Source organism: Neomonachus schauinslandi, chromosome 4 (genome assembly GCF_002201575.2).
Source record: "Neomonachus schauinslandi chromosome 4, ASM220157v2, whole genome shotgun sequence".
Taxonomy (NCBI): Eukaryota; Metazoa; Chordata; class Mammalia; order Carnivora; family Phocidae; genus Neomonachus; species Neomonachus schauinslandi.
This window is the reverse complement of record NC_058406.1, coordinates 153,457,159-153,482,337: the sequence shown is the minus strand read 5'-3', so window position 1 is coordinate 153,482,337 and position 25,179 is coordinate 153,457,159. Positions and strand designations below refer to the sequence as shown.

At 37.1% G+C, this 25,179-nt stretch overlaps 1 protein-coding gene across 1 annotated transcript in view; it reads left to right on the top strand.

The window, feature by feature from the left end:
- UBR5 (ubiquitin protein ligase E3 component n-recognin 5) overlaps nucleotides 1-25,179 on the top strand; it is a 137,924-nt gene that overhangs the window by 37,193 nt on the left and 75,552 nt on the right. The window contains exons 2-9 of the mRNA XM_021688707.2: nucleotides 6,704-6,748; nucleotides 7,126-7,207; nucleotides 7,662-7,738; nucleotides 8,925-9,044; nucleotides 20,117-20,306; nucleotides 20,503-20,662; nucleotides 21,359-21,508; nucleotides 23,564-23,775. Coding sequence (XP_021544382.2) covers nucleotides 6,704-6,748; nucleotides 7,126-7,207; nucleotides 7,662-7,738; nucleotides 8,925-9,044; nucleotides 20,117-20,306; nucleotides 20,503-20,662; nucleotides 21,359-21,508; nucleotides 23,564-23,775 — 1,036 coding nt within the window. The remainder of the gene's footprint in view (nucleotides 1-6,703; nucleotides 6,749-7,125; nucleotides 7,208-7,661; nucleotides 7,739-8,924; nucleotides 9,045-20,116; nucleotides 20,307-20,502; nucleotides 20,663-21,358; nucleotides 21,509-23,563; nucleotides 23,776-25,179) is intronic.

Sequence of the window (25,179 nt, the reverse complement as noted above, 5' to 3'; positions counted from 1 at the left end):
GTGAGTTTAACAGACATAATTTTGTAAGTCAGCAAACCATTATTTTCCATATGAGCAGCGCATGCTGTTATAGACTTGCACGTGGGCAAAAGATTTGATAGGTTTCAGAAGGTTTCACATTGCTCCCAACCTTTAAGGAATGATCACTTGTCAAGTTTTGGTGTAATATCAAAGAACGTCCACAGTGATCTGTAAGGGGTATTAAAATATTGGGGCCAGCTCTTCTTCACATACTTCAACCAAAACAATGTACTGTGACGTACGGAATGCAGAAGCAGATCTGAGAATCTGGCTCTCTTATATTAAGACCAATAATAAAGAGGTCTGCAAAAATGTAAAACAGTCCCCTATCACAAATAGTTTTGGGAAAATAGTTACTTTTCATAAGGTGATTTTTGTTTATGTAATGAGTTTATTATTTTTGAAATAAATATTCCAAAATTTTCTTGGTACTTAATATTATAAATATGAGTGTTTGTGGGGACCTCAGTTTTTTTTAAGATTTTATTTAAGAGAGAGAGAACACAAGTGGGGGGGGGGCAGAGAGAGAGGGAGAAGCAGGCTCCCCACTGAGCAGAGAGCCTGATGCGGGGCTGGATCCCAGGACCCTAGGATCATGGGACCTGAGCTGAGGGAAGACGCTTAACTGAGCCCTGGGGTCCTCAATTTTTAAGAGTGTGAAGTGGTTCTAAGATAAAATTTAAAATTTTAAAATACATTATGAGGGGTTGAGAAGAGAGGCTGTTGGGAAGACTCTTAAGGAATATTTGGGGAGGTGAAAAATATGCATCCAGAGATTCTGATTTACTTTTAGAGAAAACCCTTTTATAGGAGATACAAAGAAATAAACTTAATGGTCTCAGTGTTCTTCAGGCCTAAAATCTTTTGTTTCTGGTAAATTTTTAGTCTCTCTTTGGCCTTTGCCATAATCTTATTCCTTGGTTACTTAGTGTTAAACTTTGAAGTTTTCTCTGGTCAGCTGTGACATGAGAAAAATTAAGGACAAAATAGTTTTTAATATAGCTAAATTTATTTAGTTTATATTTAATCTAAAATTATGGCCTCCTTAAATTTTTTTTTTGAAAATGAGGTTTTGTGATTTTTTTTTTTTTTTTTTTTTTTTTAAATGTGTGTGTTGTCCAAATAGCTACCTTGCTTCTCTCATTATTCATCCAGCCCCACTCCCATTTACTGTTCTGGAAATCCTGAAGCTGGGGAACCCATGATCAGGGTTAAATTCATATAGAGGCAGTACAAAATGGATTTCAAAAAATGTATCTGAAAGTTGAATGTCTCGAAGTCAAATTTCAGACATACAATGAGTCTTTCATAATCACAAAGATGGAGAGAATTATCCCTAATGTGTTGGTGCTTCTTGCTTGCCAAGACAGCCCTAATCTTTCCAGGTTCTTCCCAGTCATCCTCAGTCCCATGGGTCAAGGTAGCTCTTAATATTTAAGTCATAACACAGAGTTGGGTGGGCAGCAAGAAAGGTTTTATCCCCTTCATAGAAAAACAGATCTCCAGTGTAGCATGAGAAGACTCAGTTGACCCCTTCCATTTTATACCCAAGACCTCCTAAAGAGGATTCCCTGTAAACATGCCTTAGATGCTTTGCTGTTGGCTTGCTCCAGGACTGTGTGAAAAGGGGTTTTGGGTTGGATGCTCTCCGGACTGGATTGAATAAGGCAGCACCAGATTTTCATTTATCTGCTGCGGCTGGGAATGTGCCTACTAGATGCTGGCACAAGTAAATGACCATTTCAAAAAATACCCTCTGCAGCTTTGCCCAAAGCAAAGCCTCTTCTCCCAATGACAATGGCCGGCAGGTGGGACCACCACATGATAGCTTGAATTTATTGATGTCAGTGATAATGTTGAACAGATGACATGCAAAGAGACAGTTCAGTGGTGTCAGTGTAGATGGTATGGTGTGACACTTGTATTAAAGAACAATGTGAAAGTTAAGGACTGACTGCCTGTACTTAGGAAAGTGCAGGGTGATAGAGCAGAAAAGACTGGAAGCTTGACTCCTATCTCAGCCATCTATCTAGCAACATAGTTGCTCCCCCCCCCCCCCCAAAAAGAAGTAATTTCATTGCTTCTTGAGTTTTAGGCTTTAAGATTTAGAGTTTTCTTTTGGGGAAATGCCAGAAATATTCTTACAGTATTTCTTTTTCTACAAGAAAATAATCTGGGCACAGATTTTTAATGTATGATTTAGTGTTTTAGGTAACCTTTACTGTTGGCTGTTGTTTCTTTATATGGATTATTAAGCCCTTTGCTCCAAAATAAAATGATATGGATATGTAAAAGTTTTATTCCATGGACGGATAGGTAGAGGTTGGAGTGAGGTCACTTTAAAGGCAGGTTGCTCATCTTATTGGGTAAGTGGTGAGTTACTAAATGTTCTCTTTATGGTAACTGGTCTGCTTATAAGAGCTACTATGGGCAACTCTCCTAAAAGAAACCTGTATATTTGTACTTTTCTTGCCTGTTTTAAACTTTAGTTTGAGGTGGAAGACCTGGGGACTTAATTTTGTTGAGATTAGATCAGGAACCTTTTCTTCCTCTAAAATGGATTGTATACAAGTATTATTCTCCATTTTTCACTGTTGGAACTGTATCTAAAGACGTGGAAGCGTGGGGAAAGACTTGGTTTTCTTACTGTCTCTGAAGCCATTTCAGACGGAAACAAATGAACGCAAAGTAGACACGAAGGTCCTCTAGGAGGGAGAAGCTGTCCACTTCTGCAGGAAGAAAAGTAGGGCTATCGGGACAAATTCATGGAGGACGTAACACTTGAGCTGGGCCTGAAATAAGTAGGGATGAGACTGGAAGAAATGTACTTGTGGCAGATTGTCACTTTCCCACCATTAGGGTGATTGCTACAAACATGAAACATGGGCAGGGGTACCTGGTCCTACACTTCCAGATACATGAAGACTGTCATCTTGTAGAAGGTGGGGTGTCAGGAATATCTTTCTGTCCTGGAGAATTGAAACCTTTCGGGATCTGAATATACCTAAATTTTTTTTCGTTTTAGAAATACAGCTAAAAATGCATCAGGTTTCATTCAGTTTAGGGGTATGTATGTATGAACATGCAGGTGTGGTACATGACAGGTAGAGAATTCGAAAACCGACGGACCTGCACTGATGCTATTCCCAGTTGAGGATCGGTGAGAAGATGAATTATATTTGAAATTATAATGTTAAATTTGGGGGAAAGGAGACTGAACTTACAGGGGATTTTCAGGGCAGCGGTGAAATATGTTAGATTCCAGCAGGTTACACTTTGATTTCTTGTCTCTTTTTAAACATCCGTTTGCCGTTACCCTACCTTGGTGCTTTAAGAAAAAGAAAATCCAGCATCTGAATCTGTAAAATGCCTATAAATTTAAAGGAATGAAATAGGTTATTGAATTGGAATATAGAATAAATCTTTGGTGTAGGAGTACTAAGGATTGTCAGAAGCTTATTGTTAACCTATCCATTGTGTGTTATAGCCACCTCACAAAGGCTTGCCTACCTGTCCCTGAATGCTGAGTTAGGAGGTTATTTTGTAATGTTATGCTGTACTCTTCAAATTGTTTTCCATCACAGCCACCTGTAAAGATTTATTCTGAAATGGAATTTGGTGAGTTCTAGGGTACTTTTCCTTTTATTTTAAAAAACAAGGGAGACTTGTTCATGTTGCTCCTAGAGGAAATATAGTTAATGACTTTAAGCATTGTGAGCTTTTGGAGAAAGATCCTTTAAAGTAGATGAGTGCCTAATAATTATGTAGAGACATTCAGTAACTTAGTAATTGAATTGAATTCTGTGATTTCCATGTCTGCTGAGGACTCTATAATGTAAAAGGAGGAACTCAGTACTCTTTTATTTTTATAGTTTTTTGTTTGTTTGTAGGTTTTTTGTCGCTATGGTCTGGGATTTATGCTTAGGGTGCCAATTTAGTCCTGATAACTGTTTTGAGATTTGCAAGCATGATATATTTTGTGTAAATTTTGGGGACTGAATTTAAGAAATTTAAAAAATTTGGTATTTGGGGAAACATTCTAAATGTCCGTGTAAAATCAGTTTGTTTGTGAAAGTTTCAGATGGGTTAGATGAAATGGAATATGACAGTAAGTGCTAGTCCCATATAAACATTATATATGTATCCCCACTGATAATATTTGCTTTTCAAACATTCATAAGAATTCCAGGACTAAAAAGAACCAGAGATGACTATTAGTCTTCCCTTATATAGATGAGAACCTGAGACTTACTGGGCTCAAATGAGCCCAGTTAGCAGTAGATGAGCTGGGAGTAAGCTCCAGATTTCTTTCTACCCAGTGGGCATTGTTTCCAGTACAAATGGGTGTACATTTCAGATGTGGTTAGGAGTCCACCATGATTTTTGAGATTAGAAAACTGAATTGATGGCAGTGACTCTGTCCCCTAGGGGCCTGAAATTGGCTGTCGAGTTCTTGACTTCGTACTTCAGCATTTTTATGTTTTCAAAGCTTATTTTGGTGTTATAAATATTGTGTACGTGGAATGGTATTTGAAAACATGAGAGCAGCATTTAATATTTAATCAGCGTTATTGCCCGGTTTTGAAAAGGTTTTGACAAATTTTATCTGCCCCCCAGCTCCCTTCCCTCCCCGTCACTTTATACTTTGTGAAAGCTCTCAAGACCTTGTTGGGCGAAGAGAAAGGAATGGGAATGAATGGGTTTAGTTGTCTGCAGGAAAAATGTACCTTCTCGGAGTACTACTGTGATTTTGGGGAAGTAAACCTTTCTTAGCCTTTTCCCTCCAGCTCTACTCCTGCGTCTGCTCCAGGATTCTGAAGGCCGTTGTTTGGAGCCTCCCAGTTTAGTTTATCCCCATTTTCTAGTTGGCCTTCTCTCAGAGCTCATGAATCCCACACATGGTCGGTCAGGTGTTCTTCTTTGGGAGTGAGAATAAAGTCACCAGTGAGTGGGAGAGAAATTAAGTATGGCATCATTTGAAAGTTATTGCTTAGGAGTAAGATTCAGAATTGGCAAAAAAAACCTGTATATATGTTAGTGTTTGAAAGATGCTCCTCAGCATTAAACAAAGGATAGAATTTATAGGATAAAATAAAGTTGAGAGACAGTTGGGTCCTGCTAGAATCTCTTACTGAAATATTAGGTCATTTGCCCATTTATATAATAAATGATTTATGGCAGCTTTGAATCCTAAACTGGCTTTAAGCTGTGATTTATTTTCGGAGTATGTATATCACTTTCATCTGTTAGTACAAATGATTGAAATTTGATTTTATGTATTTTTGTCACTTTTTTTTAAAGATTTTATTTACTTATTTGACAGAGAGAGACACAGCAAGAGAGGGAAGGGAACACAAGCAGCGGGAATGGGAGAGGGAGAAGCAGGCTTCCCGCTGAGCAGGGAGCCCGATGCGGGGCTCGATCCCAGGACCCTGGGATCATGATCTGAGCCGAAGGCAGACGCTTAACGACTGAGCCACCCAGGCACCCCTATTTTTGTCACTTTTTAGAAAGCAAAATTCATGGAATTTCCTGTTTAAGAAAATGTTTTTTTTAAAGATTTTATTTATTTGACAGAGAGCATGCACGCACACAAGCAGGGGGAGCTGCAGGCAGAGGAGAGGGAGAAGCAGGCTCCCCGCTGAGCAGGGAGCCCGATGTGGGGCTCAATCCCAGCACCCTGGGACCATGACCTGAGCTGAAGACAGACGCTTAACTGACTGAGCCACCCAGGCGCCCCCATGGAATTTCCTATTGATTGAATGTTTTAATTTTTTTCTATTGCTTTCTAAAATTCTGTTTATTTTTAAGAGAATCATCTATGAAAAAATTTTGAAAGGTTAGGCAGTTGTTTTGGTAACTTGATAGACTCAAACTCTTACAATCTCTGCATTTGATTACATCTTCACATTATAAAGTGAGTTCCTTAAGTTGACCGAAGGGTCTAGTTTAAATGAGTATTACAATATTTTGTATTAATTCAAGACTGTTTTCTTGAGATAAGCAGCAAAATCGTAATAGATAATATGAGTTAATATCTTTTAGTTATGCAGCCCCTTGAGATTTTTTGAAGCATATTTGATACTCTTTTAGAAATGGGGGGAGGTGTTATCCTTGTTTTGTAGATACGGACATAGAGGTCTTCATTTGTGTAGTTTTGTGTCAGAAGGCCCTTCAGGAACTGAGACTGTGTCTTAAGTCAGTTAAGCTTTCAGGCTTTTTCTGCCCCATTTTGTTAAATTCTTAGTAAATTTATGCTAGCCTAATATCTTCATTTTATGATATACATGTACATTATGTACATTTAAGAATCTCTTGGCATATATAGCACAGTGTTTAAAAAAAAAAATGGCTTCCATTGGTGTTGGTTCAGGTACCAGCTCTGTTGCCACTTTGTGTATTACAAATGCTAGAAGCCTCAGTTTCCTCATCTGTAAAATGGGATTAATATTATTATCAAAGTCGCTAATGGGATGGTGAGGGAAGGGAATTGTAGAGTTGACCAGGGATCTTTTTTGGGACAAAAAATCAAAGATAATATAAAAAACATTCTTGCCTTAGCAGATTTTTTGTATACTACTGTTAGAAATCACCAAATAATGATACAAGTACCTATCAGAACTATTTTGTTTAAAAAGATTTTGTACATGTGGTTTATTCATATTTCATTTTGTTTTTAAAGGTTACGGGAAGTTTCAGAAAAACTGAACAAATACAATTTAAACAGGTAAGAGTTTTAAGATATTTTAAATTTTCTGAAAAGAGCATTTTTTTCTTTATTAGGAAAAATAACTCCTATTTAGGCAGGAGCAACCAGAAATATTTTAATCTGTCAACTATTTATGACTTGGATTCATTTGAATAATAGGTTCTGTTCATACTGATTTTTGAAAAATCTGGCATACCAGGGACATGTAATAACTATAAAGGATATCATAATTATTATTTTTCAATTATTGCTTATTATAATATGTAAATATTTTTAAAAACAGGTTTTTCCAGCTATTTTTTCCTTTGGTTAATCAGATAAAAAACAAACATACCAACCCTAGAATGTATTTGCCATTTAAAAAATAATTTTATTTGACTTTTTTTATTCCTTAGCCACCCCCCTTTGAATGTATTGGAACAGGCTACTATCAAACAGTGTGTGGTAGGACCAAATCATGCTGCCTTTCTTCTTGAGGTAAATTGTTCACTGTAAGATATAGAAATGAAAAGGAACTTAAATTAAAATAGAATCATGCATTATCATGTATCTTCTTTTTTAACCAGGCAAAATAGAAGTTTTTTGCAAGAGATCACCCAGTTCCATTTCCTTATTTTGTCCATTCTCTGGCTCAGAGAAAGCTTAAGTGATTTAGTACAGCTTGAAACCATAGTAATGGAGAAGTTCCTGATACCCAGTCATTTCCTTACTCTGAATTCTGTTAGAGATACTTTAAATTATTTTTACTGCTATCCTGATAATGTAATGTAAAACATACTTCCCCACGTCAGGCGTGAGTGCCTTCTGAAAAGGAACTTATTTGTTGACTTCTGAATTGACAGTGATGGGGACATAATCTGTTTATTGAATAAATTCGTATTTTAATACACATTTTTACTTCGGCGATTTCTTCTATTTTCTTGGCTTTTAGGATGGTAGAGTTTGCAGGATTGGTTTCTCAGTACAGCCAGACAGATTGGAATTGGGCAAACCTGATAACAACGATGGGTAAGACATTAATGCCGTTTCTATTTAATAAGTATTTAGCTCTTCAAAGGTATTATATTAAACCTGTGTTTTTTTTTTTTTTTTTTTTTTTTTTTTAAAGATTTTATTTATTTATTTGAGAGAGCGAGAATGAGAGAGAGTACATGAGAGGGGGGAGGGTCAGAGAGAGAAGCAGGCTCCTCGCCGAGCAGGGAGCCCGATGTGGGACTCGATCCCGGGACTCCAGGATCATGACCTGAGCCGAAGGCAGTCGCTTAACCAACTGAGCCACCCAGGCGCCCTAAACCTGTGTTTTGATTTTGATAGCCTTCAAGTTTAAAAAAAGCATTGTAGAAAATGAGGCACTTAAAATAGTGAAATGGTTATCTTGTAGTTTGATTTTAATTTTTCTGCAAGCAGTGATTTATGGCTAAAATATTAATATTGAAAATAGCAGAGAAGTTGGTCACTTCACAGAAATTGGTTATCAGAGGAATGATTTATGTATGTGGTAGGTCCCAAGTCAGATCTGTTCTTTGATTGAAATGACTTTTTAGATCTTTTTTTTCCCCCCAAGATTTTATTTTTAAGTAATCTCTATACCCAGTGTGGGGCTTGAACTCCCAGCCCTGAGATCAAGAGTCACATGCTCTACCAACTGAGCCAGCCAGGCCCCCTTCCCTGCCCTTTTTCAAGTAATATCTGTACCCAGTGTGGATCTCAAACTCACGAGCCCCTAGTTTGAGTCTCATGGTGTACCGACTGAGCCAGCCAGGCCCCTCATGTTTTTTCCTTTTTAATATTTCCAACTCAAGTAACTCAGTTTGAAATCGACAAGGGTCTTTAAAATTGCGGTCTTTATAAACGATTACATATAAAAAGCACTGCTAGATGATGTATGATGAATTTCAGTTGCCTGCCTCTAAGGAAAGCATGATTACTTCAAAAAGTCTAAAGAAGAATTCCTTTGCAGTTAAGCCACGCAGACACTTTGAACCAGGAGGGAGTGCTGGATTGCTGGGAGGCCGTAGGTTGTGCGGCTTGCTCGTTGGCGGGAAGGACACATTCCAGGAGGGGCAGTCGGAGAAGAGCGAGGCTGGTGTTTCACCACGGTCACTCCCAGAGTAGTGAGGCCAGGAGTCCCAGGCTTGTGCCTCGCGAGTCTGGGACTGTTCTGTGACTGTTGCGCCTCCCGTTTTTTTCCCAGGTCAAAGTTGACCAGCAGCTCGGGGGCAGGGAGGACATCAAGGCCCGGGAGGACAAGTGACTCCCCATGGTTTCTCTCAGGTTCTGAGACTCTGGGCAGGCTGGCAGGCAACACCCTGGGGTAAGTTGTGGCCAGGTGATGGCCTCCGGTGGTCCGGGCGCACGCTCTGTGCGGGCTCTCACTCTGAGAAATTGCCTTCTGTGTTACCCAGCGGAGCAGGGAGGAAACTCCTGAACTCTGGACAGGCGCTCTGGTTGCTCATGGCGAGGCACCGTGATAAAAATAACCCATGCGGGCTAATTACAATTAACCCAGGCTCTTGACCTTTTAAAAGTATCTAATGTTGAGATGTGTTTAATATATCACTTACCAGGTCGCTTATGTTACTTCAGTTTTTCAGTGGTGTTGACTTTGGTCTTATTTATGCTAATTCTTGGGTAAAAAAATCCAACATTTATTTCTTTCTAGGTTCCAGATTTGGTAGTTTTTTCTGAATTAATTTAGTGAGGTTTGAAAATCATGTAACTAAACTTGACAGCCTTTAATTAAGTTATTTTTATTTTATTTTATTTTTTAATATTTTATTTATTTATATATTTGAAAGAGAGACAGCAAGAACGATAAGAGGGAACATAAGCAGGGGGAATGGGAGAGGGAGAAGCAGGCTTCCCGCCGAACAGGGAGCCCCATGCGGGGCTCGATCCCAGGACCCTGGGGTCATGACCTGAGCTGAAGGCAGACGCTTAACGACTGAGCCACCCAGGCGCCCTAAGTTATTTTTATTTTTAAAGATTTATTTATTTCTAGAGAGAGTGCACGTGGTGGGTGGGGTGGGGCGAGAGGGGCAGAGAAAGGGGGAGACAAGCAGACTCCCTTCACTGAGCAGGGAGCCCCATGTGGGGCCCGATCCTAGGACTCTGAGATCATGACCTGAGCCAAAACTACGAGTCCGAAGCTCAACCGACTGAACCACCCAGGCGCCCCAAGTTATTTTTATTTTTTTATCAAGATACAGTTGACCTATAACATTATATTAGTTTCAGATGTACAGCATGATTTGCTATTTATGTGTTGTGAAATGATCACGGTAAGTCTAGTTAACATCCATCACCATACATAGTTTTTTTTTTTTTTTAAAGATTTTCTTTATTTGACAGAGAGCACATGTAGGCAGACTGGTAGGCAGAGGCAGAGGGAGAGGGAGAAGCAGGCTGCCCGCTGAGCAGAGAGCCTGAGGTAGGGCTTGATCCCAGGACCCTGGGATCAGGACCTGAGCCAAAGGCAGACGCTTAACTGATTGAGCCACCCAGGTGCCCCTTCATTACCATACATAGTTACAATATATATATTTTTTCTTGTGATGAGGACTTTGAAGATCTACTTTTTTAGCAGCTTTCAAATATGCAGTGTTGTACATTACATGGTCATGATTTATACCTGGAAGTTTGTACCTTCTTTTTACTTTTAAATTATTTATAACATGTGTACCTCTTAAACTAGATAATCAACTTTCATTTTATCTAAAGTTGATAAGCTGTCAAATTAACAAAATCATACACAAATTCTAAGCCAGATGATTTTACTCATTTTATACCTTGATCTTGAATACCTAGATTTTCTGAAATTACCTGATGAATGGTTAGATAATGCCAAATCAGTCAAGTCAGCAAATGTGTTCAAAGGCTGATCAAAGAAATATAACTAGAAGCAATTTAAATTGTTTCAAAATACAGTAAGAGGAGGAGGAAGGTTTTAAACATTTAAAAAATATTTTGACACTGTGAATTTCTAGGTAAAATTATATTTGAAAATTGAGAGCCCCAAATGCTTATTGTTTCTTTGCCTTTTTGTTTTTTTGCTGAACTAAGTTTATTTTGAGGTCAGAGGAAGGTCATTTTAGTGGAGTACATTCTTTAGCTCATTCTGTGCTAGAACTATTAATGGGAAACATAGCTCTGGTCTTCATTAAAATATTAAGTATCTCCTTTTACTGGTCCTATGCACACTACTAACATAACAGTGTATGATAAAGAATTCTGAAAATGATGTAATAACAAATGAAATTGTCATTTCATTTAATAAACCTGGAGAAAGTTTGATTATATTTACTTAGGAAAGAATAACTGTTATGTGTTACACCATGTCAAACTATACCTTCTTTAAAAAATTTGTTTAATTGCAGGGTCAGCAAACCACAGCCTCTGGGCTAAATCAATTCTCTCTTGTTTTTATTGAAACACAGGCATGCTTGATACTTAGTTACTGTCTGTGGCTGCTTTGTGCTAAGATGGGAGAGATGAGTAGTCTTGACAAAGACTTTAGCTCACAAAGCCTAAATAAACTATTTACTTGTCTGCTCTTTACAGAAAAGTTTGCTGATCCCTGTTTTAGTTTATCCATTTATGTGGTGGCATTTGTTAACTAATTTGTACTCTGTATTTTTAAATTAAAATGTTTATTTTGAAATAATCTGACTTCCCTTTTGTTGTTGTTCAAGTACATCACTGAAGTAATTTGCCTTTTAAAAAGTTGTAAAAACTTTCACCTGGTTTCCCCAAATGTTAACATTTTACATAACCATAGTACATTGATCAAAACCAGGAAATTAACAGTGAACAGTGCTTAATCTACAGAGTTTACTCACATTCCACTAATTGTCCCACTAACACCCTTTTCTCTGGTCCAGGAGTCAATCCAGGATCCCACATTGCATTTAGTTGTCATGCTTCTGTGGGTTCCTCTAGCCTGGGGCAGTTTCTCAATCTCCTTACTTTCTGGACCCTGATGAGTTTGAAAAATGTCTGATTGTTTTGTAGAATGTTTGAATTTGTCTATTTCCTCATGATTAAACCCAGGTGATGCTTTTTTTTTTTAAGTCATCTTTTTTAGAGTGGTTTTCAGGTTCACAGCAAAAATGGGAGAAAGATAGAGATTTCCTGTATATTCCCTGTTTCTACACATGTATAGTCTCATACTATCAACATCTCCTACCTGAGCAGTCCATTTGTTAAAATTGATGAAACTACATTGATACATCATTATCACCCAGAGTCCATGGTTCCCATTATGTTTTACCCTAGATGTTGTACATTCTGTATATAAATGTATAATGATATGTATCCTCCATTGTAGTATCAGAGTAGTTGAATTTCCTTAAAAATCATCTGCACTCTGCCTATTTATCCCTCTCTCCCCTCTGATCCCTGGCAATGACTGATGTTGTTACTGTCTCCAGAGTTTTGTCTTTTCCAGAATTTTGTGTAGTTGGAATCATATGTCTGGATGTACTACAGGTTATTTCTGCACTCACCCACTGGATGACATCTTGGTTGCTTCCAAGTTTTGGCAATTATGATTAGAACTGTTCATAAACATTGTGTTCAGGTTTTTTGTGGCTATAAGTTTTCAACTCCAATACCAAGGAGCACAATTGCTGGAACATGTTAGGAGTATGTTTAGTTTTCTAAGAACCTGGCTACTGTTTTCCAAAGTGGCTGTACCATTTTCTTTTCCCACCAGCAGTGAGTGAGAGTTCTTACTGTTCACAGGCTCACCAGCAAAATTGGTGTTGTCAGTGTTCTGGATTTTGGCTGTTCTAATAGGCGTGTAATGGTATCTCATTGTTTTAGGTTGCATTTCTGTAGTGATATACGATGTGGAATGTCTTTCTATATGCTACTTGCTATCTGTATATCTTCTCTGGTGAGGTGTCGGTAAAGGTCTTTGGCCCATTGTTTGAATGACTGTCCTTCCTTCCTTCCTTCCTTCCTTCCTTCCTTCCTTCCTTCCCTCCCTCCCTCCCTCCCTCCCTCCCTCCCTCCCTCCCTCCCGGGGTGTGTGTGCAAGCACAAGCAGGGGGAGCTGCAGGCAGAGGGCGAGGGAGAAGCAGGCTTCCTGCTGAGCAGGGAGCCCTGGGGCTCGAGCCCGGGACCCTGGGATCATGACCTGAGCCGAAGGCAGGTGCTTTTAACTGACTGAGCCACCCAGGCGCCACTCCATATAAACTTTAGAATCAGTTTATTGGTACCCACAAAATAATTTGCTAGACTTTTGATTAGGATTGCAGGTGGTGCATTTTTGTCGAGAACACTGCAGAGGTGGTGATGTTCTCTTCTCAGTGCATCATATCAGGAGGCACATGGTGTGGATACGTCTCATCTAGCGATGAGATTACCCCTGATTAGTTAGGTAAGGTGGTGTTTGCCAGGTTTCGCAACTATAAAGTTACTATTTCCCCCTTTGTAATTAACATTATTCTGCGGGGAGATTCTTTGACCATGTAAATATTATATTTTTATGCTTGATTTTAGCATCCATTGATGATTTTTTGCCTTAAGTATTTCTGTGGTGTTGGCCAAATAGTTATTTTTTAAAATTTCTGTCATTCCTTTTACACTTTTACTAATTAGAATTCAAGCATAAGGAAGAATTTTTCCTCCTTGCACATTTATTTATTGTTTATTCTGTTTCTCTTCAGTTATTTACATCATTATGGTCTCATGGATATTTTATTCTATAGTTTATAATTCATCACAATTTATTATGTTGCTCAAATTGTCTTAGATTTAATGTTCTCTTTATAAATAAAACTTGGATATAACCAGTTATAATAGAATGACAAATAAAGCTGGAATTTTGTGATTTTGCTAATAAAATACGTAACAGATAACAATAAGAAACCATAGTACATTTGATCTTGACTAAAACCTCTGTAGATCTACTCCAAAGAAGATTAGGGGTAATCTTAAGGCTTTAAAATGCAGAGAGAAGCGATTTTTGAGTCCCCTTACACATCCTTGCCCACACTGCCTTTCTGTCCCTCACTCTCTTATCCACACACACGCCCCAGAACTAACTCAGCGTTGAGCTTTCTTTGGCATTTGATTCATGAGTTGCAGTATTGAGAAATGTCACAAATGTCACAGTGTCCACTGACTTAAGTCATTGCCAGTCTTTTGTTTACCTTTATTTGGTCTTGCAGATGTCCACAAAGTGTAAGCACTTCAGGACTGATTGTTTGTCTTGGCCTCAATGAAAATTCTGTTTGTTGATGGTGAAATTGTGATCAGGTTATTTTGTAAATTAAGCAGTTTTATAGAGTCAAAAATATTTTCTTCATGATACATTTTTTCCCCCATGAGTTGCATAGTGGGTGTTTATTCCTCTTTCTGTGTTGATTACAAGGAACTTTAAAGAAGTTTGCAATTTTTAGCATGTAATAGAGAATCTAGAACAAGCAGATCTTGAGACCCCAGAGGGGATTCTTATCCGCAAATTTACCAAATGCAGTCAAATATGAAAAAGCCCATCCCCATAGACTGTGGTCCCCTACCCCCTTTCTTCAGACTCCAGGCTTGCTCCCTTTGGGTTGTGAATCAGGGAGCAAATGGTCTCTGTATTTGAGAGCTGCATTTGAAAGATTTTGGAATAATTGGTTTTTCTTTCCCATCACCATAGATAATTGATAATTGATCATTTATTTTGACTTATCATTCTTAGGGATGCATAGCAGACAAAATTTATGGGACTTTTAATCTTTTTCCCTTTGGCCTTTTCACTGTTCAGCAGGTGTTTGTGCTAAAGGTTTCTAGTTGCTCCTGTTTCCTCCCTTTCATAATTACTCATATTTATCCTGGGAGATACTTCAAAAATCTCCTAGGTATTTTTGTTAAACTCATTTCAGACCAGGTTAAGGGTAAAACCACCGAATTTACTTGGGGAAGAGAGTTAATTGTGCTCAATAGTAAGTTTAAAATGGAGATAATATCTAAAGTCTCTTTATTCTGTTTGTTGTCACTGGATATAATAGATGATAGGTGTAAGCTGCTTTTCATTAATTTGAGCTACCATATTTCCTTTGGAGTCTCATCTGAGCTAATAATTAGCACTGGATTTGGAATGTAAAAGCCAAGCAGGTCACTGTAATTGTAAACTGTTGAAGCTGGCTAGGTGGGTAAGGTGGTAGGTAGTAGGGCTGTGACAAACTAAGTAGATGCCCCTTTTTAAAGGAGGCAGCTGATGAGCTGATTATTACCATAGGAGAATACAGAGCTATTGTTGCCAAATGCAAACTTCCATGCCTCAACTTCACTTTTTTTTTTTTTTTTTAAGTGAGCTCTGTGCCCGATGTGGGGCTTAAACTCACAACCCTGAGATCGAGAGTCACATGCTCTACTGACTGAACCAGCCAGGTGCCCCTCACCCCACCCCCTTTTTTGTCCCCAAGAAGCTGTAATTCTGGATCTTTATGTGAATATCTTGACTTAATATGTTGGAACTAGGAATTAATATATACACCGGGCCACATACCAATCATATATATATATAGTGTGTGCATGTCTATGTGTGTATATGCTCTTTTAAAGAAACTTTTTATTTATTTTATTTATTTTTTTAATAAAGATTTTATTTATTTATTTGACAGAGAGAGACACAATGAGAGAGGGAACACAAGCAGGGGGAGTGGGAGAGGGAGAAGCAGGCTTCCTGTGGAGCAGGGAGCCCGATGCAGGGCTCGATCCCAGGACCCTGGGATCACGACCTGAGATAAAGGCAGACGCTTAATGACTGAGCCACCCAGGCGCCCAAGAAACTTTTTATTTTAAAACAGTTTCAGATTGACAGAAAAATTGCAAAGATAGTACTGAGAGTTCTCCTATATCCCGCGCCCATTTTCTACTGTTATTAATATATAACATTGGTATGGTAAATTTTTTATAATGTATGTTGATACATTATTATTCACTGCAGACTGAAGGTTATTCATATTTCCATAGTTTTCTCCTGTTGTCTTTTTTCTGTTCCAGGATCCCATCCAGGATATCACATTACATTTAGTCATCTCCTTAGGCTCCTCTTGATTGTGATAGTTTCTCAGATTTGCCTTATTTTTGATGATGATGATGTGTATTTTTTTTTTTTAAGCCAACCAACCAGGTTTATGGACAAGACTTGGTCCATGGGCTTTAAGTTTGGAAGCTGTGGACTAATTCCTATGGTGTGATTTCCTCAGTTGATTTTGAATCATTCTATTACCTTGAGTGTACTGTGTAATGGGATTAAAATTGTAGGATTAATTTTGATGAACAAAGTACAGGTAGGAGAAACTGGTTTTCCTAGTACTTTTGAGTTTAATATTAAAAAAATTACATAGCTCACTAAAATTATAGATTAAAAGAATCACCCATTCCCATACTGTATTTTTTGACCACTACTAAATCTCTGTTAGTGTGTGCTTGGTTCAATATCTTATTCTGTCTAGATAGCAAGTTGACTAGAGGAAGGAATGTTGAGGAGCAGTTGAAGTAGGGAGACTGGTAGGTTGTTTGGATTGTGATAGAAGAAACACACTGCACAGTGGGTCTAAGTGGGAAAACATGGTATGCTCCTTGGCAACAGGTTAATGGGCAAACTAGAGATATTTTGACATATGTCTTTCAGCTAACCTCTGTTGAGGGTTTGTATAGCAGAGATTGCGAATTGGCAGCCCTTGGTGTTTTGATGAAAGAATCCAGCAGTGAATTTGGGTATTTTAAGTAGGCTGATACTCTCCAGTCTTCCCTGTTACCTTAACTTCACTTACTTATGTAATCTATGCACCCCTCATGGAGATTTGAGTTTATGATACCTGTAAGGTCTGCCCAGGAGTAGATGTGTATTTGGACAGTATATCTGATCAGGTTTCTAGCAGTATTGGCTTGCGGGAGAAATGGTATGCAATCCTTGGTGGAAATAAGCCACAAACTAGGACATTTTGGAGTGAAATTAATAATTAGGCTCAGATAGTAGGCTTAAACAGGCAATATCTCAAGCAAACCGGGACATATTGTCACCCTAGTTGTATATTGTTAAGACTTTTTTAGAATATGGTTCTCCCTGTTTTCAAGTTGAAATAATGTATTTAGCTTTGAATGTTTAAAAATTTCAAAAGTAGTTCTACCTGATGACTTTGTTTTTGTACCTTAATAGGAAACCATGAAGTAGAAATGCTGATTTAATATTTGATTTGAGTACTTATTTGTTTCATTGATCCGTTATTATTTTCTATTGCATAATTGTTAAAATGCATATAACTTGAAAATAAGTACTTTCTAGCATATTGCTTTCTTTGATAACACATGACTTAATTTTTAAAATCAGGGTATAAAACAAAATTTACTGTCTTAGCCATTTTTAAGTGTACAGTTCAGTAATATTAAATATATTCATGTTGTTGTGAAACAGATCTCCAGAACTTTTTCATTTTGCAAAATGTAACTTTACACCTATTTTATGCCATTTATACCCTCTCCTTAACCCCTGGCAACTGCCATTCTACTTTCTGTGTCTATGAATTTGACTACTTTATTGGTATCTCATATAACTGGAATCACATGGTTTTTCTCTTTTTGTGACTGGGTTCGTTCACTAGCATAATGTCTTCAAGGTTCATCCATGTTGTAACCTGTGACAGGATTTTCTTTCTTTTTAAGGCTGAATAATATTCCGGTGTATGTATATGCCACATTTTGTTTATCCGTTCATCCTTTGGACATTTGGTTGCTTCCACCTCTTGGCTTCTGTGAATAATGTTGCTGTGAATGTGGGTATACAGATATCTCTTGAGACGGTTTTCAGTTCTTTTGCACATATATCCAGAAGTGGGCTTGCCTGGGTCATATGATAGTTCTATTTTTAATTTTTGATGCACCTCCATACTGTTCCATAGCATTGCACGATTTTACAGTCCCACCAACAGTGCATGAGTGTTCCAGTTTCTGCACATCTTTGCTGCTAACACTTGTAATTTTCTGTCTTTTTGTTTTTGTTTTTATTTCAATAATAGCCATTCTAATGGGTGTAAGGGGATATCTTACTTGGTTCTGATGATTAGTGATATGGAACATCTTTTCATATGTTTGTTGGCCATTTGTGTATCATCTTCGGAGAAATGTTTATTCACATTCTTTATCCAGTTTTTAATTGGGCTATTTTTTGTTGTTGAGTGTAGGAGCTCTTTATATATTCTGGATATTAAGTTATTATCAGATATATGATTTGCAGATATTTTCTCCCATTTTAGGTTGCCTTTTCACTCTGTTGATTATGTCCTTTGAGGTACAAAGTTTTTAGGTTTGATATAGTTCATTTTGTCTGTTTTTGCTTTTAGTGTCATATCTTAAGATCATTGCCAGATCTTACATGAAGCTTTTCCGCTGTTTTCTTCCTAGGAATTTTAAATTTTTTGGTCTTTTGTTTAGGTCTTTAATCATTTTAAATTAATTGCTGCGTATGGTATAACGTAAGGGTCCAGTTTTATTCTTTTGCATAGAGATATCTAATTTTCCCAGCATCATTTGTTGAAGACACTGTCCTTTCCCCATTGAGTGGTTTTGGCACCCTTGTCAAAGATCATTTGACCATACGTGCAAGATTTTATTTCTGGGCTCTCTATTCTGTTCCACTGGTTTATTTGTCCTTATGTCAGACCCCACAGTGTTTTAATTACAGTAGTTCTGTAATGATGTTTCAAAATCACAAAGTATTAGTTCTCTAGAATTTTATTTTTCTTCTTTTTCAAAATTGTGTTGGCTCTTGAGGGTCTCTCAAGACCCCACATGAATTTTAGGATGAACTTTTCTATTTTTGTAAAAAATGCCATTTGGGATTTTGATAGGGATTGTGATGAATCTGTTGCTTTGAGTAATATGGACATCTTGATAATATTAAGTCTTCCAGTTCATGAACATGAGATTTGTTTCTTTTTATTTGTGCCTTCTTTAAATTTTCTTAGCTGTGTTTGATAGCTTTCAGTATGTAAGTCTCACCTCCTTGGTTAGGTGTATTCTTAAGTATTGGTTTTTGTTTTTGTTTTTGTTTTTTGATATTGTAAATGGAATTGTTTTCTTATTTTCCTTTTTGTTAATGTAATATACTTTTAATGCTCCTTTGTTTTCCTTTCGGTCTGTAAATGGTTCATTACCACTACATTTATGAAATCTGGTGCACAGCTGAGATGAAGTGATGGTTCATACTATAGCTCTGAGAATACAAAATATTGTTTTTCTCTAAAATTATCTTGGGCGATTCTTAGGTTGTAGATACAGATACACAGACACAGTTGATAGAGTGTATCAACAAGGGTAGAAAGCCATCAAAAAGGGTGACACCAGGTTTTCTGGAGATTTTTTTCCCATTTTACTGCGGAAGCTATTTTAAAAGTTTTGTTGTTTAGACAGAGATTGGGCTTTCCAATTAAGTGAGAAGATCAAGTAGTTGTATGTTAGTTTGAGAATTGTTATGATTAATATAGTCAAACATTTTTAAGGGAAAAAAAGGCTTGGAAAATCAAATTTAAACTAAATCTGTTCGCAATGGGAGGTTGAAGGTTTCAGTTTTAGGTGAGTACAATGAAGAGTAGTTGAGAGTAAAGTAATTTTCTCTAGATTGAATGATCTCTAAGTATTAGATTCATTTTAAAGAGGCATCAACTATACTAAAAAATTTTTAAAGAAAAGAGACTGGCACTGTCATGGTTTCTAAGGCTAATGTGATTTGGGGGAACGTTTTCTTTAAGATCCAATTGAATGCAGAAAAGCTATTGTTTATGGTTATCTAGTTTAGTTGATTTGAAAGTCCTTAATGCTCATGTTGGGGGCAGAAAGTGAAGATGGAAATGTCATGCTAAGTTTTCTCATACTTAAGAAAAAATTAATGATTATTTTAAAATAGTAGCTTCTCTTTGGTCAAGGTAGTTAATAGAACTAAATATTAATGGACAAATATCTTTGCAAATGAATGTTTCATTTCATGCAAAGCAGTTTGAGTCCTAAACTCTGAATTACACTTTTTGTGTAACACATTGTTGGCAGTTAATGTCTGATGAGTCTTTCATGTAGAGGCAAGGTGTATCCTATAACTCATTCTAGAATTGTGACTAGAAATACTTGGTATGTGGAGCTTTAGAACATGATTTTAAAAGATGCAAAAGTGTGATACGTATCTTTCTAAAGAGTGAATTTATATGTAAGCATTTAAAAAATGGAAACAGTTTTATTTTAAGGCTCAGTTATATTACCTTGTTCTATTAAAATACTATAAAATCTATGTCAACTAGACAAATAGCTTTGTCTTCAGTTAAGAGAATGAATGTGAGACACAAGGTGATCTTTTATTGTTTAAAATGCTAATTCTCAAAATTGTGTACTCTTTAGAAGTCGATGGAGTTCTGGAGTCGGTGGAAGTGGAGGAGGCTCCTCTGGTAGGTCATCAGCCGGAGCTCGAGATTCCCGCCGACAGACCCGAGTTATTCGGACAGGCCGGGACCGAGGATCTGGGCTTTTGGGCAGTCAGCCACAGCCAGTTATCCCTGCGTCCGTCATCCCGGAGGAGCTGATCTCACAGGTAGAGATCTGGTAGAACACTTCACATAAGGCAGCAGAGCAAGAGGAGTTTTAACTGAATGTCCCGGGCTGTAGTCCTGACTCACAGCATGGATTGTGAAATACTGCTTTTCCGGAGTTGTCCTGGAAAGCTGATTTTGATAAAAGTGTAAGCAAAAGAGATTTAGCATAGCACTCTTCTTTATTTTGCATTTCAGGCCCAGGTCGTTTTACAAGGCAAATCCAGAAGTGTCATTATTCGGGAACTTCAACGAACAAACCTTGATGTAAACCTTGCTGTAAATAATTTACTTAGCCGGGATGATGAAGATGGAGATGATGGGGATGATACAGCCAGTGAATCTTATTTGCCTGGAGGTTGGTGGATCACCATCATGGTTTTCTCATCTCTGGAGGGAGAGACTTTTTTGACTGGGGAATGGAATTTTAAAGTACAATGGATTTTCTGATGGTTCTTCCCAAAGTGGTAGATATTTCTCACTGGAGTGTTTGATTTGATTGTAAAATACTTTTTTTTTTTTTTTTTTTAAGATTTTATTTATTTCACAGAGACAGCGAGAGAGGGAACACAAGCAGGGGGAGCGGGAGAGGGAGAAGCAGGCTTCCTGCGGAGCAGGGAGCCCGATGCGGGGCTCGATCCCAGGTTCCTGGGATCATGACCTGAGCCGAAGGCAGATGCTTAACAACTGAGCCACCCAGGCGCCCCTGTAAAATACTTTTAAGGGAAAATGGGAAATGTTTTTGCTCAGTAGACTTGTGTTTGGTTCCAGTAAAGACATGGATGTCTGTATTATCTCTGTGACGTTACAAATATATTAAATAGAGATCTTTTTTTCTTGTGATTATTTAGTAGGTAGCCGAAGTGGCAGTCATGCCTTTCCTGCTCCTTAAAATCTTTGTTAATATTATTTCCTGGGTAGTTATTACTTTTTTTCTCAGGGTATATCAGTAGTTAGTGTCTCATTTTTATCTGATTTAATTTTCAGAGACCTTTCAGTGGTCTACGGGTATTTTCTGTGTCTGCTTTATTTATATATATGTTTCTGTTTATAGAGGATCTTATGTCTCTTCTTGATGCTGACATTCATTCTGCCCACCCAAGTGTCATTATTGATGCAGATGCCATGTTTTCTGAGGACATCAGCTATTTTGGTTACCCTTCTTTTCGTCGTTCATCACTTTCCAGGCTAGGCTCATCTCGAGGTAATTTTGCATTTATTTCTTTGTGATCATTGGCTGGCTGTATGGAGAGATAGTGGTACAATTCATTGTGTTTGAACTTTTAATATTACAGTAATTAATACAATAATAAATTATTACTTAGTGTTTTTGAATGCTTTGGTATTAAACTAGTTATTTTTGATCTCGAAGAGCCACAAATAGTACTTTACTTTAGAAATTATCTTATCAACATTGTGGAATACTTATCAAGGGTTACGACTTACCTACCTATATTTTTAATTAGGAATATGGATTCTGAACTAAAAGCAGAATTCTACTTTACAGTGACATGCAGCATTCAGAAAACAAGTCTCTTTAGTTTATTTTTTTTTTATTTATTTTTTTTTTTTAAGATTCCATTCATTTATTTGACAGAGAAAGACACAGCGAGAGAGGGAACACAAACGGGGAGTGGGAGAGGGAGAAGCAGACTCCCCGTGGAGCAGGGAGCCCGATGCGGGACTCGATCCCGGGACTCCAGGATCATGACCTGAGCCGAAGGCAGTGGCTTAACCAACTGAGCCACCCAGGCGCCCCAAGTCTCTTTAGTTTATTTAATTAAAGTGATTATTCTGTTCATTTTAAATCTTGGTTAGACGGAAGAGTGAAATGTGAAAAAACTTAGTAGAATGGGATTGGCCAATAAATATATAGAAATGATTATTTTATTAAAATGTTATTTTCAAAAGTTTGAAATCCTTCAGAGGTATAGTACATAGTAGAGGTTAGAAGATTTTGAAATCATACAAATGTAAGACTTTCTCTGTGTATGTTGGTATAGATTTAGCTTGCATTTTAACCTTACTAAGTCAGTATTTTTACTTTCCAGAATGTAAAACTGCTTGATTCAAATAACATACAAGAATCGGTTATATATTATTTACTGATCATTAGTAAACTGGGAAAGATGCCATGTTATATTAGAACCTTGCTGCAAATATCTAGTACTTAAAAGCAAAGTTTAAAAGTAACAAATCTATAATGATCTTGTAATATACTGAACCTATTATGTAATCGCTTTAAACATTTTTAAATAAGTCCACACTGTATTGCCTTAAATATATCAAGTATTGCATTTTCAAATATTCAGTATCGAGCACAAATAACTCCTTCTAAATCTCTCCCTTTTGCTTTTCCGTAGGTCATTCTGTGTAGGCATTACTTTTTATCTGAACCATATGAAATTGCCATCCATGCAGGTCAAAAATGGTCAAGTACCAACAATTTCATATGGTTCAATTTAATATTGTTTCTAGTCCTTATCCAAGTCCTGGAAAGTATGTTTTGATTACCTACTTAAAAAAAAATAATGTATGAGCAAACAGAAAAACAAAACCAAAAACAAACCCAAAACAACAAAACTGGTTTTAGAGAGTTTGTAGGCCAGTTGCAGGGAAGCATTTTTGTAAGGGAATCTTTCTGTAAAGATTATTAAAAGAAAAAAAGCTTGTCTGGTTTCTCAGAAATGTGTAAACGAGACTGGTATGAAGATCCAGAATGTAAAATAACTCTAAATGAGGCTTGAATTATAAAAATTTTTATAGTTAATGGATTTGTATTTTAGCCTTTTCAAGTTTTTTCCCTGTATGTGTAGGGTTTTGTTTTTGTTTTGTTTTTTTAATAACTGAAGACATTCTAACAAATACTCTTTTTTGGTTTACATATGTATCTAACATGTTGAAATTCTAATTTATGCACATTTTCTAATAAAGTTATGGTAAGCATTTTAAATGAAAGCCAAAAATTTTAAACTCCATTTTAAAAATCCAGTTTAAAATAAAGTAATTCTGCTCTAAAAACATGTAGTTGGAATTAAAAAAAGTCTGCCTCTACATAGTTCTTAAAAATACTAGTTTATAATTTTCATACCTTCACTTGAAAGAGTTAATGTTTTGAATGTTGCATGTCAGGCTTATTAGATCTACATTTACATTAAATTTTTGTGAGTAGATAAACTGCTGTTAGTTGCATCCTGAAGGGTCTTTACTAGAGAGTGGCTTACTTTTATCCCACTGGTGTGACCCAATTGCATACCAGTTCTCCTTCTTCCCTTAGAGAGAGACTCTGAGCTGTTGCGTGAACGTGAATCCGTTTTACGTTTACGTGAACGAAGGTGGCTTGATGGAGCCTCATTTGATAATGAAAGGGGCTCCACCAGCAAGGAAGGAGAGCCAAACCTGGATAAGAAGAATACACCTGTTCAAAGTCCAGTGTCTTTAGGAGAAGATTTGCAGTGGTGGCCTGATAAGGTATTTGGAAAAATTTCCACCCTTTCGATTTAAATGGATTCCTGGCAAACCCCACCCCCTCAAAAAGGTTTCTCTTTTACTTCAGATATTTGTATTATCATTAAACACACAACACACACAGACATGAAGTGATATTTTTGTTTTGTTCTAAAATATACATAGACTATCTTTATTTGACACTAGATGAGTCATCTTAGTGAGATACGCTCATTGGTGCTATTTTTTGTTTTATTTTTGTTTTTCCTACTTGATGAAATAAATCAGAGAAATCGGAATGGTAGTTCCAGATAACACATCAGCATTCTGTTTCAGGACTTCTTTTCTGGTGATAATTTTGCCAATAACTGATGGCCCTTTGTAGAAATTTGTTTTGTAATGTCACATGGACCCCAGTTACTGTGGGGTAAGTTCATGGTCATTGATACCAGCATGCATGTCAGGGCAAGATTAGGGATCTGTGTTTCTTTGATTAGTTAGCTGTCCTGTTTTATGGCAATGAATTCCAACAGATCCTTTGCTCTAAATGCTGTGGGAGACAAAGCAGTCTAAACAGGAATGGATTAGGGGAGTTCTGCTCTGCATCCTGAGGAGAAGTACAATGACTGGCTTCTAGAAAGCATCCAGGATTTGTTAAGTTGATTTGAATCTTTAAAAATACATAACTGCCGCATATGAAGCAGAGTGTCTACATCCTATTGATGCTGTCTAGGTCTCATTGTCATAAGTGCTTGGTAATGGCTCTTGTAGGAAGCCATGTTTTCTCTCTCTCTTTTGACGTGCCTTTTTCTTATTTCCAGAGCCAGTGGGTAGGAAATTTTCTTAAGGAGAAGTAAAGTAAAAGAACATAAGAACTTTGAGGTTAATCTCTAGCAGATAAGGAGATTCTGATGGGGATTTCTTTTCTTTCTTTGAGGTTGAATTTGAATTTGGGATATTAAAGGAAAATATTGTTTAGCTTTCTGGATTTGTTTATTTTTCATAGTAATTGTGAATCTTGATGTAGTTCATTTATTTTCCTCAGTATTCAGCTCATGTGGAAAGCTTGAATGCAAGAAGGAACATGAATTTTAATCAGTCTCTTTGTAAGCAAAAGGTTATTCTGTTTTCTTTGGCAGCTGACAGAGTTTCCCTGAATTGGCATTCTCTTACTTATTTCCATAAAACTAGACATGTCCTAAGTTCTGCTTTTATTCCATATGGTAGAAGGTGATTTAAGCCTAGGCCTCCCCCTCTTTTTTCCCCCCTTTTTCCGTACATTGTTCTGTGTTTTCCTATTTCTCTTGCCTGGATCATATTAGGCTGTGTCTACTTCATGTTGGCAGGAAGTAATAGAGGATTCATGAATCTTGTTTTAATAGTGCCATCACATATATATTAGTCTGGGCTTTTTTTTTTTTTTTTTTT